Source organism: Esox lucius, chromosome 13, assembly GCF_011004845.1.
Source record: "Esox lucius isolate fEsoLuc1 chromosome 13, fEsoLuc1.pri, whole genome shotgun sequence".
In the NCBI taxonomy this organism is placed as follows: domain Eukaryota; kingdom Metazoa; phylum Chordata; class Actinopteri; order Esociformes; family Esocidae; genus Esox; species Esox lucius.
Window position 1 is genome coordinate 34,916,644 of NC_047581.1, and position 12,193 is coordinate 34,928,836.

The 12,193-nt window shown below is 42.6% G+C and overlaps 1 protein-coding gene across 11 annotated transcripts in view; it reads right to left on the reverse strand.

Annotated features, from left to right (window-relative positions):
* The window catches only part of mctp1a (multiple C2 domains, transmembrane 1a), a 149,739-nt gene that overhangs the window by 93,788 nt on the left and 43,758 nt on the right, over positions 1 to 12,193 (reverse strand). For all 11 annotated transcript variants that reach the window (XR_004576672.1, XM_034296303.1, XM_034296302.1 and 8 more), the window contains exon 2: positions 3,399 to 3,516. Coding sequence is in view for 10 of the 11 variants with exons in the window: in XM_034296303.1 (XP_034152194.1) it covers positions 3,399 to 3,516 (118 nt within the window). In the remaining variant the exon portion in view is untranslated. The remainder of the gene's footprint in view (positions 1 to 3,398; positions 3,517 to 12,193) is intronic.

The following is a 12,193-nucleotide window of genomic DNA, read 5'->3' on the forward strand; positions in this document are numbered from 1 at the left end:
TCTCACCAACTCCTGCTTGATTACATACTCCTCTCAACCATCTCACACTGAAAACATAAGTACGGACTGAAAAATATGGGCAGAAAGAGACAGGGAGATAGAGACCCACTCTGCTCATCATTCCTGTAAATTCATTGGCAAGAGCACAGGCAGCAAATTCTGACAGGGCTGGGTGCTGACTGTGTAAGTCAGTAAATAAAAAAGACTAAAGGTTCCAGGACCACAAACATACATTTCCCATAGACACCGTGCCCAAGAACAAACAAAAAATGACTCCTACCTTGGCCAGTCAACATGACAGATAACTACAAGTCACTGAATAACCTGAGACAAGTGGAGAAAGGCCTTCTCCACCATAAAAAATAAATACATCTTACCATCTTAGTTAGAGCTGGCTTCAGATTCACCAATCAGTTATATATCCCATTGCCCCTTATGAATGTAAGTTGTGGGGTTAATTTAACAATCAAGTATTCACAAAATGTGATAAACGCCCAACTGAGACTCTACAGGCAGTATTAAAAAAACATTCTCAGAGTACAATGAAAAATTCCAAATATTGCTTGCAGATTTGAATTGGAATACACCGACTTTGGGCTGCAAGTCAAGGCTTTTTCTTAATCAACGGTCAATATCGTAAAAGATCAATCAATCGATTAATCATATTATTAAAAAATTCTATGACGAAGAATATCCAATGTGTCATTTTGTTCTTAAATTAAGTCTTCATTTTTTCAAGACGTGGACATATTTGACACCATACGTATGTAGCCAAATAACACATGGTACCAAATAACACAATTTACATACACAATTCACATAACATGGACACAATATTTACACTTAAATGAAATCTATTCACGTTTGAACCCTTCCTTTGAATGGAAAAAGAAATGGAACACTATAATTCTTATCTTCGGTTTGATTCAACCTAGTGGGTTTCAAAAATGACATTCAACTTAAGTAAAAATAAAGTTTTTTTAATTTGCTATTTAGTTTCTATTATCTTGAGTTAACTCGATTTTCAGTACGAATTTTAGTCTCAGTTAGCCATAAATTCTTGTTTCAACTAAGTTAGGCTATTTTTTCTCAATCTCTGTTATTTCCCTATTAACATGCTAAGCCAGTGAGCTACTGAAGCTAAGCTCCCTGCAACATCAACCCAATTTGCCAGTTTGGCACAACATAGGCTACATGGAAAATAACACAAGGAATGTAAAATCAAATATAACATTCACAGTTCAACCGAATGAAAAAACGACAGTGAATTATATTCAACACACACGGTTAAAAGTTCAAGATTTTGCTAGCGATCACTTTGTGCAGTCCACACAAATCCAGCATGATGTGACGCAGAAGAAAAAAACGTTGTCGGTTTACAGTGAGTCCACTCTTACCGAGATTTCAAGTCGAACGACTCCACTAGCATCGAATAATTTCTGCAGAACTAGTCCTACCGCAACCGGGGTGAATGAGTTGGTGTCCTTGCAGAGCACGCAGGTGAAACACACGGACGCAAAGTGATCCGTCAGTCGTGGATCTTCTCACGGGAGGCTCGCCATCTTTACCGTACAACTCGGCTTCAAGCATTCGAACGTTCACAGTTCTATCTTTCGGTCAACTTGTTAAATGACAGCAAAATAAACCACAGTCTACATGTGTAGCCAGAATGTAACCGAAAACACTTCAGAAAATAAAATATGAGGACTTATTTTCTGGTACTCTAATCTCGCTCACTGGCTCAATCTAGTTAACGTCTTTCTCCTAGCGTTTTGCTTATGCACACCGTTCTTCCCGCCACAGGAAGAGATACAGCCATTGTGATTTGCTGATGCAACGGCAGTGTCTTAAAGCACCAGGAATTTGTTTTAACATGACACATTTTTATCTTATTTAACCTGGTCGAATCATGAACTTTATAACCATCTCATCTTCATCCGCTTGTCCGGTATCGGGTCGCGGAGGAAACAGCTCCAGCAGGGGACCCCAAACTTCCCTTTCCCGAGCCACATTTTCCAGCTCTGACTGGGGCATCCCGAGGCGTTCCCAGGCCAGTGTCGAAATATAATCTCTCCACCTAGTCCTGGGCCTACCCCGAGGTCTCCTCCCAGCTGGACGTGCCTGGAACACCTCCCTAGGGAGACGTCCTGGGGGCATCCTTACCTCAACTGGCTCCAATTTCGACGCAAAGGAGCAGCGGCTCTACTCCCAGTTCCTCACGGATGGCTGAGCTTCTCACCCTATCCCTAAGGAAGAAGCCAGCCACCCTTCTGAGAAAACCCATTTCAGCCGCTTGTACTCGCGATCTTGTTCTTTCGGTCATGACCCAGTCTTCATGACCATAGGTGAGGGTATAGGAACGAAAATTGACCGGTATATCAAGAGCTTTACCTTCCGGCTCAGCTCTCTTTTCGTCACAACTTTATAACCAATATTATGAAATTTGTCTGCATATATTTATTTATTTAATTATTAAAATTCATATTAACTTAAGCTATTTTAACCTGGGTTTCATGTAGATATCCAAAAAATGTGAACAGTATATTTTTAAACAGTTAAAAGATAAATGAAAAATACATTATTTTACCCTAGGCCAGTTTTTAAAAAGAACAAAAAATCTATTTGACTCAATGCCAACTACATTCGGAATCAATGCCTATATTCTGCGTATATAGCCTACCATGAATAGTTTATACAACCATATCAAATCTAAAAGAACAATCCGCAAAAACAAGAAACCTTTTCCGTTATTAAAAAAAAAAACAATTTAAAATGAAGTGAATTTGGACTTCATTTGGATTACTAAACTACGACATGCTGATCCGATTTCCAAGCATGCCTATTGATTATATATATATTTTTAAATGCTCAGGGGCTAGTTGCGAGCGCATGGGGGGTACGGTTAGTCCAGCAGTTGAAAACACCCACTTGGATGGCACTCAGGTCGCAGAAATGGGCATGTATTGCCGATGGAATCTTCCTTCATTTAGCCTACCTCCCACAAGTCCGTTAGGTTTCCACCCAGCGGTGGTAGAATATCCCGCAGAAAGTTACTTTATCTTAGTAGCGCCTTTCTAAGCTCCTGGTGACTGTGCCTCGCAATGGAATGCTATATCCCGGTTCCACCTAATTAATTGACTGCAAAAAATCTACGTCAATATTATTGATCGGAGTCATATCTTTATCTATTTCCTGGCAAATCTCTTGTGTTATCCTCTGCCCACCGTTGTTGATTTCAGTTAGGCCTAATAACATCGATGTAATTTGACAGACAGACAGAGACAGACAGAGAGAGAGACAGAGAGACACAGACAGACAGAGAGACACAGGCAGAGACAGACAGGCAGAGAGACAGACAGAGAGACAGACAGACAGAGATCACCAGCAGCAGTCCCTACCTCCTCTGTCCCGGATGGCCAGGTTGTTCCCCCTCTTCAATATGATGTCCAACTGGTACATCTCTGGTTTGGCAGCAGGGGCCGTCTCAGCATTACCAGGCCCCAGGATGTTGATGCCCTGCAAGGAAAACAAACAAAAACTACCAGTTAACCAGCCAGTTTAACCCCCTGCCTACGACAGCCAGTAGTTGTGATACTAATGAAATGTTGTGTTGATATCAGGCAAATACAGACACATAACCCAAGGACATAGCCAGAAAGGAAAACTGATTACAGGGTAGTTGGTAAACATCCACCTCCTATCTCCAGTATTACATTAAGTGCTCTAAGAGACAGCTAGCAATGTGGGGTGATTAAAATGCTTGTCAACATTTTTGTGTTTATTGACAAAGATGAGAGTAGAACCATCTTTCCATCCCTGCCACATTTGCCACCTGCGTGCATGTGCCATCCTATGAGGCTGTGTTGGTGCTTTGTTCACGCGGTTCAAGCATTTCTGTACGCTTATTATCAGTGTGTTGCTCCGCTCCGGCATTGATGCTGCCACGACAGGCTAATCATTTAACATGATATGACCCTGTTAAATACTGATGACACGGTCGATGATGTGGCGACCAGCCAAGGGAACAAGGCCAAAACGACATGTCAACATCAGATTCTATCAGACTACTATCCAATCCACAATAATGCTCAGCTGAATGTTTGCTAGATCCGCGATAGGTTAACTGGCAAAAAATTGTTATGCAAAAACATTTTCTATATATACTGTCAATTCACAAGAGAACGGCTGGATCATTACGAATGGGACCTGATTGAAAATTCAACTAAATAATAGTTTGAAATGTTTGAATAAGTCTGGCCATGTCAGTCAATACTGTTGGATTTATTTGTATCTATTTTATGGCCCACACAAGCACTCCGTCGCCCACTGGTTTTATAGGCAACCCGCGTTTTAGCATTTTGCCGACTACATTTCCGTTTATCGTTGAAAGTATTTTATTATTCTGTGAAGAGGAAAGGTGAGCACATTTTGTTACAGTATATTGGGAGGGTTACATGGGGTCTCTTCCTCAAATAAATGACAATAGGTCCCTTAGTGTCTGCTGCCCTTGACGCTGTATCAGAGATCTTTGTGCCACACCAACGTAAGAGGTCCAGAGGAAACGCTGGTTGATTCTACGGCTTACTGGACATCCTGACTAAGGACCCCTCCACTGGGGCCCAACCTGATGCACAAAGCATATTAGAGGGCTACAGTGTGCTGCTCTCACCCCCTCTACATTTTAAAACGCCTGCCATGCGTGGGTTCGTCTGTCAAGTCTCTGCAGCTCGCTGGGTTTCTGATGCTAAGAATAGCCTGCCCTGGTACTAGCATCATCCAGGCTGTGCCCACAGAGAGAGAGACAGATAGACAGAGAGATGGGGGGGTGGTACAGAAAGGTAGAGGGAGAGACATCTTCTGTGCACAGAAGGCCATTGGCTTGGCTACAGCAAAGAGTGTTGCAACCTTGTTTTTGCAAGATCCTTACATGACTATAGGAGGATGTTTATTGGCAGGACGGAGGGAGGAAGGGGCTGGTATAAAAGCTTTGATTGGCAAGTGAGGGCTCAAATTACAAATATATTTATAGAATTCCAGATCAGACTTTGAGTCCCTTTCAACATGATAAAATGTACATGGCCACTGTCAACCCAATACAGATGGATAACCTTACATGCCAACTGGCACGACAATTACATGAAAAAAAACAATATGATAACTTTGTGGGCCAACTTTTTTAGTAATCACTGTACATGCCAACTGTCATGGCAATTACTTCATGATAAACGTACATGCTGTCAGGAATATCCCAATACATTATATCCTCACAAGGTACCTGTCAGGGAAGCTTGTAAGGTTATAATGCTAACTGTCAACTGATGATTGCCGCTCAGATCCCAACACAGTATCCGAGACTCCTGAAGATATCCAGTCATGGCAGCAGATTACACCATGAACAAAGAACAGGTGTGTTACAGTCCTAGCAGGCTCAGCTGATATTCCCTAAATGCTGTGGAACTGCTAGTTGTGCCTATGTGATGCAGGCCTGGAATATCTTTGAAGTACTTCCCTGTATGTCTCTCCGGGATTACCTCTGAATGGAAATAACTTGGAAATAACAGAATTCATGAACACTGAAACTGACACTCACCTGGAATTACTGAAATGCAGCCTTGGTCAATGACAGGGCATAGTGAAATAGCTACTGTTAAAAACGGTGAACGATTAACAACCGACGACAGGGAATAGTGAAATAGCTACTATTAAAAACGGTGAACTATTAACAGCTATGCTCTTGCTCAGTAGTCATACATTTTTGGACCAGCGTGGACCACGTTTTTTCATAAGCAGATAAGCAAAACAAAACGAGCCTAAAGTAACATTTGAATATCACAAGACAATCCCTGACACCGTTTTGCATAAAGCATGACAAAGTAGTTTTGACCACATGCAAACTTTGTCTTTAACAGAGCATGGAGATGCGTCAAAACAAGGAGCACAGAAACAACATGGCCAGCCGCTTACGTGTTCTGCGGAGAGGTCAAAAGTGGTCATCAACGGTGACCTCATCAGCTAAAATCCCATTGGGCAAACGTGTGAGAGGGCAGGTCTTATAGGCCAGGGAGACAATAGTCAATACACTCCAGGACCCCGCCAACAACACCGCGCCCTTCTCCCGCGTAGTGCCGTCCTTTTTAATGGATTTCCCATTGTGGGTATTCGGTTAAGAGGGCGCCCATGTCTCCTTCCTATTGTAATCCAATCTACTGTGACAGCAATTTCCCAGGGCGTTGTGAACCTTATTATAGGGCTGTTCCCTAATGACTGCCTATTCCCTCTGGAGTGCCCTCCTTCTGGCCAAGGGCCTTCATTTCAGGGCAGAAGGGTGCCAGTTAGAACAAACTCGAGGTTTACCTACTGTGAAAGGCTGCAGTCTGGCAGAATGAATCCGATCCCTCATGAATAAGAAATAGAGATGATAGAGTTTTAATGCTCTTGGGTGAAAGGTAAATACCCATGACAACTCTCTGGGCTGGGGTCCTGGAAAAAGGAACAGTTTAGGAAAATGCCAGGTGCCATAGTCTGGAGCACGCATTCCCCCTGAGGATGGGGGTTATGTCCTGGCTTGGCCAACGCTCTGTGCCCTTTATCCCTGTCTCACTCTACATACCTGCCTCCCTAAACTCTACTCACTGCTGCCCTGCCAATAATAATAACAACAAACATTTACTCAAACGTGTATGCGTGCTCAGTCTTAACCAGACAGGGGCAAAAGGAAGCCCTGTAGTCACACTCCGATAATGGCTTCTTACACACCAAGACTTCTTGTCAGTTTCCATTCAGCTAAGACACCCACAGCGTGCACAGACATACCTCAAGTTGCTCCTCAAGGTGATCTGTACCAGGTTATTCTTCACCAAGGCACTGTCTTTACAATGCCTCTGTGAACAACCGGGGCCTTGAGCGAAATGACTCTACAAGCCCATTTCTCCATTCCTCATGACAGTGGCAGGTCATTTCCTCTTCGTGTTTCCGTTATTAGATTGCACCTTTTTATCATTATTAGGATGCTGTTAACAACCCCCCTGAGCTAGTCAAACAGCCAGTCTAGTCTGCTCATCCCTCTTCTGTCGTCCCCATTAAGACCTCCGGAAGAGTAGCTGCAATGAGAGAGCAGCTAATGGGGACCGAAATAACTGAACAGAACCAGCCGTCACCACCTCTCCCCCCAACACATTACCAAGGAGTCAGGCCTGACCTGGCTGAGCCCCAGTGAGTCACTGTGTTATGCCAGCCACTGGCTAGAGCAGAGCCGGTAACCACGGAGAGGTGTTGTGCGGTAGTGTAGGTCGTGCTACTACAGAGCCGGTAACCATGGAGAGGTGTTGTGCGGTAGTGTAGGTCGTGCTAGTACAGAGCCGGTAACCATGGAGAGGTGTTGTGCGGTAGTGTAGGTCGTGCTAGTACAGAGCTGGTCACCATGGAGAGGTGTTGTGCGGTAGTTTAGGTCATGCTACTACAGAGCTGGTAACCATGGAGAGGTGTTGAGCGGTAGTTTAGGTCGTGCTACTACAGAGCCGGTAACCATGGAGAGGTGTTGTGCGGTAGTGTAGGTCGTGCTAGTACAGAGCTGGTCACCATGGAGAGGTGTTGAGCGGTAGTTTAGGTCGTGCTACTACAGAGCCGGTAACCATGGAGAGGTGTTGTGCGGTAGTTTAGGTCGTGCTACTACAGAGCTGGTAACCATGGAGAAGTGTTGAGCGGTAGTTTAGGTCGTGCTACTACAGAGCTGGTAACCATGGAGAAGTGTTGAGCGGTAGTTTAGGTCGTGCTACTACAGAGCCGGTAACCATGGAGAGGTGTTGTGCGGTAGTTTAGGTCGTGCTACTACAGAGCCGGTAACCATGGAAAGGTGTTGTGCGGTAGTGTAGGTCGTGCTAGTAAAGAGCCGGTAACCATAGAGAGGTGTTGTGCGGTAGTTTAGGTCGTGCTAGTAAAGAGCCGGTAACCATAGAGAGGTGTTGTGCGGTAGTTTAGGTCGTGCTACTACAGAGCCGGTAACTATGGAGAGGTGTTGTGCAGTAGCTTTTATAAATTACTTTTTTAGGCTTGGGTACTAATGAGGTTTAGGGGTAAGGTTAGGCAATAAGAGTTAGGTTGAGGGTTAGGTTTAGGAGTTAGGATATGGTGCAGATATTGGGAGTTTTGGGGTAAAAGGTTAGGGTTTAGGTCAGGGGTTAGAAAATAGGATCATAAATGGAAATACATTTTGGTCCCAACAAATAAAATTCTTAGTGTGTGTGTCACTGTCTGCCTTTGGTGTGTTTTAACACAATGAATTATGGAACCTGTCAAATAAGAGACTTTAATGCGAATGCACAGATTCACAAACATTACCACTAGATGTAGCTCAGAATCACTGGCCAGAGAGAAGCAACCACTGATCCATTACAAGGCAGACCTTCTGTCAACCTTCGAATAACCATCCAACTGCAAAGCACATTGTTCTACTGCTGATGTTATTTTAGTCACAAATTCACTTGTTACATGTCAGGCTGCAAGGCAACTTCCAAGTCCAGTTTTCCAGAAACACTTAAGTGAAAAGCGGTGGAAGAAATAATCAAATCCCTTATTCGCTGAGCACCCCCAGAATATGAAATGCAGTTCCTCTGTCAGGTTTTCAGGGAGTCGGTTCATCCATCAGTCATTAGAGTAAATGCTTTGGGTCACTTAGTGGCATGCCTTGACCTCTCCAGTGACATGCCTCTTCCTCTTATCATGGTGAGGTCAAGTAAGAAGGCAATTTTTGGAATAATCATTTGGCAGCTGCGAGATGGTTCGGCTTTCATTCTCCGTATTTACTTTAGATGGTTCCTCTTACATCCACACAACATGACACCCAGTAGCTGGTATAGCTACTATATTGATGCGAGGCACAGCCTCACTGACCAGCTGGCTTCATATATATCGCACAAGCAATTACACGGAACTAATTATTTCTATGTTTACGGCTTTGTTTTTCAAAAGCCATTAAAGCCTATCACTTGGCTGCACTGCTGAGACTACTGTGCGTCTGAATACCAAAAAAGAGAGAGTCTAGAAACACCTACAAAAAAACACCTGTTAGTATCCTTGTGGGGACCTCAAACTGTTTTTCCATTCATAGTCCTATTTTGTAAGGCCTAGAGGTTTATAAAAATTTATCATTTGTTATAACTTCAATTTAATATTTATATTTACTGTGTAATCCATAATGTTAATCATCTACTGTTTGAATGTATTAATATTGTGTTGTAAAGAGAAGTGATAATTGTGAAGGAAAAAGATCTTAGGTGGTCTCTGGGAAAATAAATCTAGATAACTTAGCTTGCTATTGGCTAGATCTTTCAGAAGCTGAATCAGAGCATAATTCTGGAGTGAAAGTGGAATAAACCAATCACATTAACCATGAAATAAGTGTACCGTATGAAAGATAAAAGTGACATCATCAAGTACGTGCTACTGTTTGTTTTTGCTGCATTGTTGAAACATTGAAACATTGTTGAATTAAACTATTTACAACCGGTTACTTTGTGAGATTAACTTGATAAAATATATTTTGCAATGGAATGTAATAATGCAATTGTATTTGCTCTATTCTATTTGTGACTGTTGTCTTTCTATCAACACTGCGAATGGTATATGAATTAAATATGCCTCATTTATAAAAAATGCCCCCTCAGTCATTTCATCCTGGAGCCAGGCCTGAATGTGCCTATCCTACATGGAGTCACTGGTTTTTCCATCTCTTAGCTGTCCCTGACTGTTGTGGTGTTAATGGTATTAGTGATGGTGAATAATGATAGTGACTAATGATTATGATTAGTGATGGAGACTAGTGATGGTGACTTGTTATGGTGATTAGTGATAACAGGGGCACAGCTGAGCTTTTTCTCCCATGGGTGTGAACCTTACCCCCACAACACTGAAATATTAAACTAAAATCTAAAACTAAAAGACAGAGGCAGATAATATTACTATTTACTACAATTCTCCCCCAAAATAAGTATGTTTCATGTATCATGATGAACAGAAGCTTGTTATTAGGTTACAACAAATACGTACCTGCAGTTACAAAACTTTGCTGCTAGGCACATATTTAATTTGTATAATGTATTGCTTTTCTTTCTTCTGAGTGGCAGAAATACCTTCATTCCATTTTTCCTCTTTTGTTACCTAAGCTAGCTATCTTACACAGTTCAGATTGTTAGACCCAGGTTGTCATATTACACTGACAATATACTGGCCAATCACCCATCAAACCTATTTAAGCTCCACCTCAGAGTGATGGTAACTAATGATAATTATTAATAACAATGACTAATGACAGTGACAAGCGATGGTGACTAACTAAAGTGATTAATGATAGTGACTAGTGATGGTGACTAATGACAGTGATTAATGATAGTGACTAGCAATGATGACTAGTGATATTGACTGATGATAGTGATTAATGACAGTGAATAATGGTAGTGACTAACGATGGTGACTAGTGATAGTGACTAGTGATAGTGAAAAGTGATGGGAGAGTGAGAACAGGATGGTAGACCTGACTGTCAGCATGGCATTAAACACACATGCGCACAGATTAATCAAAAAACAGCCACACAGACTGAACCGCCCTGAGGTATTTGGCGTAACATCTTCTAATTTATTTCCTCCCACCTAACCCCCCCCATACACACACACAAACACACTGAAATAAGAATGGGCTTTCATTGTGTTTGGGTAATGGTGAAGAACACATGTGGGTGGTAAAGAGAGGCTTATCCTATCTGGTGTCTCAGCAGGAGATTTCTTTAGTGTGTTAACCCTATCATGCCCATGCTTAAAATGTTCTGAGGGGGGACTATTTTTCCTTTACCTGCATAACCTGTCTTCCTATTTTGTCTCCAAAAAAAATCAATCAGGACATCCAGGGCTACAAGTGAAATGCAAAAAGAATTTAACAATGTTTTGCTTTATTTTTTTAAATGGGAATAAAATAAAAATGGCCTGCTAAGTCATTACTTGATAAAACATTCCCTTTGAAAATGTTGTAGGTACAGAATTTTTCAATAGAAAATTCATAGTAATTTTTGCTAATCCACATAATTCCCACAATATGGCAGTGCTGGCAGAGCTGTATCTTATGTGGAGGAACACTATATGGCCAAAAGTATCAATCACTCCTACAATCACTCCTACAGTATGAGTTTGTTGGACATACCATTCCAAAAAACATGGGCATTAATATGGAGCCCCCCCACACTTTGCAGATACTGTATACCACTGGCCACTCTTCTGGGAAGAGTGTGAGCAGTGGGTGTGGCTGAAACACCTGAACTCAATAATTTGGTAGGGGTGTCCACATACATTTGGTCATCATCAGCAACCCTTTAGCCAGGGCTGTTCCACGGTCCCGTCCATACATCCATTCAGATGCTTTTCTGTAACTCTTGTCGTATATGGAAGAGTCAGGAGATACTGTATCTGCTCCTGCCTGGATGCCAGGCATTTTCCACCAACGTCTACAATGAGCAGCTCCACACAGTCCGCTGAGGGACAATGCCGCGTCAGACCCATAGCTTCTGTTAGACTTTAATGTCAGTACTCAGCAGTGAAATTAATTAGTGTTTCTGTTGACACGCTGTTCCTCCCACAGTCAGCATTCAGCAAAGTATTGACGATGGTGGCTCTCCATTGAGGTTCTTTCATTAGAGGTACCTATTCACTGGGAGGAGGTGAGTCACCCGATCAGCTAACTCTTTTTAAACATCTAAAGCTTGAGCACATCCAGAAATAACAACTGCCATTCTGACAGCCTGCATTCTGACAGTTTGTGTTTTGACAACCTGCATTAAGATTTTGATTACTCACATACATCTCTGCTGCTGCCATGTTTCTCTGTCTGCCTGCCTGCCTGCCTGTCTGTCTCTTCCAGCTTCTGTCTCTACCTACCTCTCTCAGGCACACTGCTTGTCCATGGAGGCCTTCAGGGACACACAAATGCTCTGCTGCAACCATCAACAGGAAACTCTACAGTGTTAGTCAGAGTTCCAAACTTTTTTCAGGACTGCACAAACGGAGGAACACGGGAGGCCCGATACGAAACGCCAGGGTCAGTGTGTGTCTGTGGCTGTAGTCAGGTATCCCCATGGAAACCCAAACCCGACGCTACTGTGACGACTGTCTGGTTTAAATGACAAGCTGGGAAAAACTATGCTCCGGGGCG